Below are 5,858 nucleotides of genomic sequence, written 5' to 3'. Positions count from 1 at the left end.
TGGAAAATGGCTGCAATGAAACAAAGAGTGAAAAATTTAAAGGGGTCTGAATACTTTCCGTACCCACTGTAAATGCAGCTTCATCAGGCTGCACTCATTTTATTCCAGGACATGTTTAAAAGTTATTTAACTAATAAACCGATAACATAGTCTCTGGTGTTTAGTTTGGATTAAGCTGAGTATTTGTCTTTAAGACTACATTTCTATTTTCATAAACAGACATTTCAAGCTCTCCGTTTTGAAAAATAACATCCTGCACAGCTGTCAGTAATCAGAAAAGTGTTTTACGTGTACCCATGTACATATGCTGTCAGTGCTGTCCAGAGCATGTCAGACCTGTAGGTGGCAGTGTAACGAGAAGCTCAAGCCCACATTAGCCAATCAGAATCCCCCCAAAAATAACAACAGCAACAAATCAATTCCTCTCTCTTCCTCGGCTGCCTAAACATCCGTTTGTCTCAATAACGTGCAAACAAAGTCTTCTAAAATCTCCACTCTGGCCAGAGTATTTAGAAACAACTTTTTTTTTAGGCAAATTCTCTTTTAGTGTATAAACAAAGGGAAATGTCTCAGTTTTTCAAAATAACCTTGTATGTGTACAAGGCCCTTCAATTTATTATACTAAACTACAAAATGCCAAATAGTCTCTGGTGGCAGGTTCTCGAATCTCCAATTATCCCCCCCTCTTTCTAAAAGTAAATGGAATATATTTAGGGTTTTGATTATTATCATAAAATAAATTCAGGTAAAACAATACACTGACACAAATCCAAAAGAAGGGAAACGGGTATGTCTGAAAAATATCCAGATTTTTTTTGTAACCTTGTTTTACAAACAATTAAAGTGATATTTTCATCATCAAATGGTAGAGGCCCCTAATTATATCCATAATGCCAGAGCCTAAGCTTGTATAAATTCAGTTTCCTATAACCCTAATTAATGTTATAGACAGTCCTCTGACTGTTACAAACAGTGATGCTAAAGTAGAGCTGGGCAATATATCAATGTTGTGATATGAGACTAGATATCGTCTTAGATTTTGGACCTTTTATATTATCGTATCATAGTATCATAATATTACATAAGTGTTGTCTTTTCCTGGTTTTAAAGTCTGCATTACAGTAAAGTGATGTTATTTTCTGAACTTAACAGACCGGTCTGTTCTATTGTTTACCTTTTACCCTCTCAGTCATTACATCCACATTACTGTTTATTATTTATCAAAAATCTCATTGTGTAAATATTTGAAAGGACCAATAGTCAACACTAAAATATTGTTGCGGTACCAATATCGAGGTATTTGGTAAAATATATTATGATATGATATTATTTCTCCATATCGCCCAGCCCTATGCTCAAGTTGTTGTGCTTGAACTACAGAATAACAAAGAAATGTCTTTGGACCGCACTGCTGCAGTAGCTTTCTTTGCAGCATCGTCTCCCCAGCGCAACAGGCAGAACAGTTTGAGGAAGCGAGAGACTGAGTGATGGAAAGAGAAGAGGATCTGAAAGGCAGGCCTTTTAATTATCCCGGGCCGAGTTTCATTGCGTATTTACCAACACTACGCAGCTGAGAGGGAGAGGCTTAATGCTTTCTGGCCTTTAACTCAGTTAGCAGGAAAGAGAGAAGCCCTGGAGACTGTTCACTTACTCTGTATGTAAATCACTGCTGCTTCAAAGAGAGCAGGCGACTATGCATTCCCACACACACACACTGATACATACATACTTTAATGGTTAATGTGATAAATCGATTCCTGCATTTATTTCTTATCACTTTTTCCCTCATACAGAGAATGCCTGTGTTGGATTTGCCATCTCTCTGCTGATGCTCACTATCAGTGCCATGATGGTGTATGGAGCCATTACTGTAAGTCTGCACATTGTGCTAGTTTTTAATTCTCTTTTGACAGCATGGACTTAATTTAAAGTGCTGTCATTGTTTCTTATGCTAATATGTAATCCCAAAATGTGTGTGCATAAAAAAAACATTGCTTTCAAGTTGTATAATAATAACACCAGAGTTAAGCGGTAAGCAAGATGTTAAACAAAATACCAGAGGATCCTCCCCTGTTTGTTTTTTACTCTAGTACATTTTAACTGGATGTTGAAAAAAGAATCCTGATGCAGTGGCAGTGTAGCGCACACTGCTATGTTCTCACTGCCTGTCATCTTTACCTCACAGCCCTGCCTGATGGCATCAAGACTGACAGGTTTGCTAGTCTTTTGACGTGGCCCTGCTTTAAGCTCCTAGTTGCAATGACTGCACAGTTAAAAGTGTGTGTATCTGCAGGCTGGGTGCTCAGTTGCAGTCTACAAGAGTTGTGCTTTATCTGTGCAACTACATGCTCCCAGCTTTTCAGAACATTTCTACATAATGTAGGAAAGGAGAGTAGGAGTATAAGAATGATAGTACTGTGCTTTTGATAGAAGAAAAAATAGAATCCCTGTAGAGATTTTTGTAAAGTGACTCAGTTAAAGGACCGCTTTGCTGATTTTCAACCCTCTCCAAGTGTTACAGTAAGATGTGTTTATATACACAGTTCCAATGTCAGCACTCCCTGTCTCTGTAGGCAGGCTCTTTTTTTATATACCCCAAACCACATCTGATGATGCAGCCACATCCTGAGCTGAAGGAAACATCTTTTCAATCCACAAAAACTCTAATTAGACATATATAAGGCAAGAAAACCAAGGTTAGGAATTTTGAAGTGGAACAGACTTTAAAACATTGAAAACTGTTGTGTTTCTGGTTGCTGCTCAGGCTGTGGATACATCCTCATCTGTGGAATTTGTAGAAGCAAAAAAGCCTACCTACTGGATACAGATATGTAGACACGTTAATCTCAGCCGAGTGGACATAAGGTTGGAAAAAATGCAACATGGTCCTCCTTGTACACAATGACCTCAAACAGGATCTGCCTAACTGATGAATTTAAGATGACTCACCTGTAATATTTTTTCCTTAGCATCGTGACGGCTGGCTCATCCCGTTTTTCTGCTACCAGCTGTTTGACTTTGCACTGAGCTGCCTGGTGGCCATCAGTTCTCTCACCTACCTACCCAGGATCAAGGACTACCTGGACCAGCTGGTCAGTGCCAACAGTCCAGTCCACCGTCTGATCCTCTTGACATTATGAGTCAATTGCATTACCTCTCCCATGTTTGTTTTACAACATTGAATTCTGACAACACAGGCAAGAGAATACAGTGTCTATAACTACGTTCTCATTTTTACCAAACCAATGCTAAGATTTATGTAAAGGATTGAAAGTATTTTAATGGAAATCATTTATTCTTTCCATTATACTAAAGCACACTGTTGGCATTTTAGAATAAGATTCCACGCTCATAGAAAAAGAGCAGAGAAATGTGGAAAAAGCAAATGAGCTGCTGTCAAGTCAGTCCCTAATGATAGTAATTAGAAAAGTTGTTAACAGATAAACTAGTCTGTTTGTATAATTGCATTTTGTGTTACTTGATTTATTTATTCATTTTCTCAGGAAAAATCAAATACAAACACTGTTTTTCAACAAATACTGAAAAAGTCTCATCTATGACATGTCCCTGTTAAAACATCGTCCTCAAGATCATTTAAGGGTGTGTTGTTGTTTTTTTGTATGGACTGCATAGAAATGTTAGCCTCTATCCGACCAAGTTGTCACAGGAACATAGTTATAGGAATAGACCACTTCTAAACACGTCTACTAACTACTCTCCCCCAAAACCGGTTTACCATTGCATTCATACTGGCATAGTTACCATGGGAACTGACCTTTTGTTATTATAACACAGCCATCCAACCACCACTATGCGGAAAAGGGAAAGTACAATGCCCTGAAGTAGGAGCTGAAAGTGTTAAAGTTCACGGTCAGAAAGCAGCAGTTGATGGTGATGTGAGTTGAATAAGTAGAAAAAGGTCTTATTGATTATCTGATGTCTTTTCTTGTCTCCCTCAGCCGGATTTCCCGTACAAGGACAACCTCCTCTCTCTGGACTCCAGCTGCCTGCTGCTCTTTGTGCTGGTCTTCTTTGCCTTCCTTATTATCCTCAAGGTAAAAATGATTGCTGTCACAGTCAAATCTGGATTTACTATATTATGTGTTGGTTCATTTAAGATAAGTCCATACATACCCTTCCTCATCTCTCTGAAGCACCCACCGCTAGCCTAGCTTAGCACAGATACTAGAAGTAACTGGGTCCATCTAACATACAGCTCCCCGTAAGTGACAAAATATCGCCAATATGTCGCTATTTACATGTTATGATTTGTATAGTCGCGTAGTGTACAAATAACAAGGCCACATGAGACACAGCCATCTTCTAACCGTATACATACTAGGAACTATTTCTCAGAAGCTGAGAAGTGTACTTATCATATAAATAAGTTGGCGTGTTCCTTTTTAACTTATATCCTTCTAATGCAAACAAATTTATGGTAGGCTGAATGGATATAAGTTTCATGGCTGTGGATTCAGTAAAAGGGTGAGTGTAAGACAAATTAACACAGCTAGCATAGCGCCGTTTACCAGCTACCAGCTCTGGCCTGATTTAAATTTCTCCAGGCGTATTTAAATGGGAAAAGAGACATTGTGGTTTAACGAGTTAAGGGATTGAAAGTGTTTGACTGTTGAGTAACAGCCTGATTAAACCATAAAATCCCAAACCCTTCTCTTTACTTTCCAGTCTTACCTGATCAACTGTGTGTGGAACTGCTACAAGTACATCAACAACAGGAACATGCCAGAGATTGCTGTCTACCCGGCCTTTGAGACCCCTCCCCAGGTATGCAAGCTGATTGAGGGACTCTGGAATTGACCGTTATGAATTTTTAGTCATCTCCTGTCACAGAAAGTTGACCCTATCAGATGCAGCAATATGTAATGCTTAGGTGAAGCCAGCAGGTGGCATGCCTTCCACACATTGACAGTCTGAGAAGCCAAAGGTGACAATTGTTGCATGAAGTGTTAGTTCATACAAGTTTACCCCTTCATGGAGCAAAAAACATTAATGGACCGCTAATCTAGAAAGATTTATATTATACAATTTTAGAATTATTACTTTCAGTTTTTTAAAATTTTCTTTTATTAAAGATTTAAATGTTTTTTTGCACATTAAAAAGAGTTTTGCTGTTGCGGGAGTACACACTTTACTGACGTTTACACTAAATTGAGTCAATTTGTGGTAAAGTAAACTTAGAATTAAGGTTGAAACTAACAATTATTTCCGTTATCAATTTGTCTGCCCGTTATTTTGTCAATTAATCAATTAGTTGTTTGGTCTATAAATACCCACATTTTCATAATTAGTTTTTGTTCATAATTTCCCAAAGTCCAAGTTGCCGCAAATTAAATTACTAGTTTTAGAGAACCAACAGCCCAAAACCTGCACATTTTACTATCATAGAAGACAAAGAAAAGCAGCGTACGTTCAAATTTGAGAAGCTAAAACCAGTTAATTTTCCCATTTCTGCTAAAAAAAATGACTTCTGAACATTACTTGAAAATCCAAGTTGTTGCATATTTACTCAGTTGCAGCCCTAATATGCACCCACACTCTTCTGATCTGTGTGCATCTAGGTTTCTTTGCCCCCAAACATCACGGTTTTGTCAAACCTAAATGTTAGAATATATATATAATGTTTAACTCTTGATATAGGCCTTTATGATTTTTAAAGTTTTGTTTTCTTCTTTCCTCTCCAGTACATCCTGCCCACTTATGAGATGGCAATGAAGATGCCAGAGAAGGAGCCACCTCCCCCTTACATGCCCGCTTAAGCACCAGCCCTGTTGCCAAAACACACACACACACACACACACACACACACACACACACACACACACACACACACACACACA

At 38.3% G+C, this 5,858-nt stretch overlaps 1 protein-coding gene across 1 annotated transcript in view; it reads left to right on the top strand.

Moving 5' to 3' along the window:
• The window catches only part of laptm4a (lysosomal protein transmembrane 4 alpha), a 10,161-nt gene extending 4,309 nt beyond the window's left edge, over positions 1 to 5,852 (top strand). Inside the window, exons 3-7 of the mRNA XM_034900368.1 lie at positions 1,794 to 1,870; positions 2,970 to 3,092; positions 3,960 to 4,055; positions 4,687 to 4,785; positions 5,703 to 5,852. Of these exons, the coding sequence (XP_034756259.1) occupies positions 1,794 to 1,870; positions 2,970 to 3,092; positions 3,960 to 4,055; positions 4,687 to 4,785; positions 5,703 to 5,777 (470 nt within the window). The 3' untranslated portion in view covers positions 5,778 to 5,852. The remainder of the gene's footprint in view (positions 1 to 1,793; positions 1,871 to 2,969; positions 3,093 to 3,959; positions 4,056 to 4,686; positions 4,786 to 5,702) is intronic.
• The last annotated feature ends 6 nt before the right edge of the window (positions 5,853 to 5,858 follow it).

Source organism: Etheostoma cragini, chromosome 18, assembly GCF_013103735.1.
Source record: "Etheostoma cragini isolate CJK2018 chromosome 18, CSU_Ecrag_1.0, whole genome shotgun sequence".
Taxonomy (NCBI): Eukaryota; Metazoa; Chordata; class Actinopteri; order Perciformes; family Percidae; genus Etheostoma; species Etheostoma cragini.
Note: the sequence above shows the minus strand (reverse complement) of the source record. Positions and strands in the feature narration are given on the sequence as shown.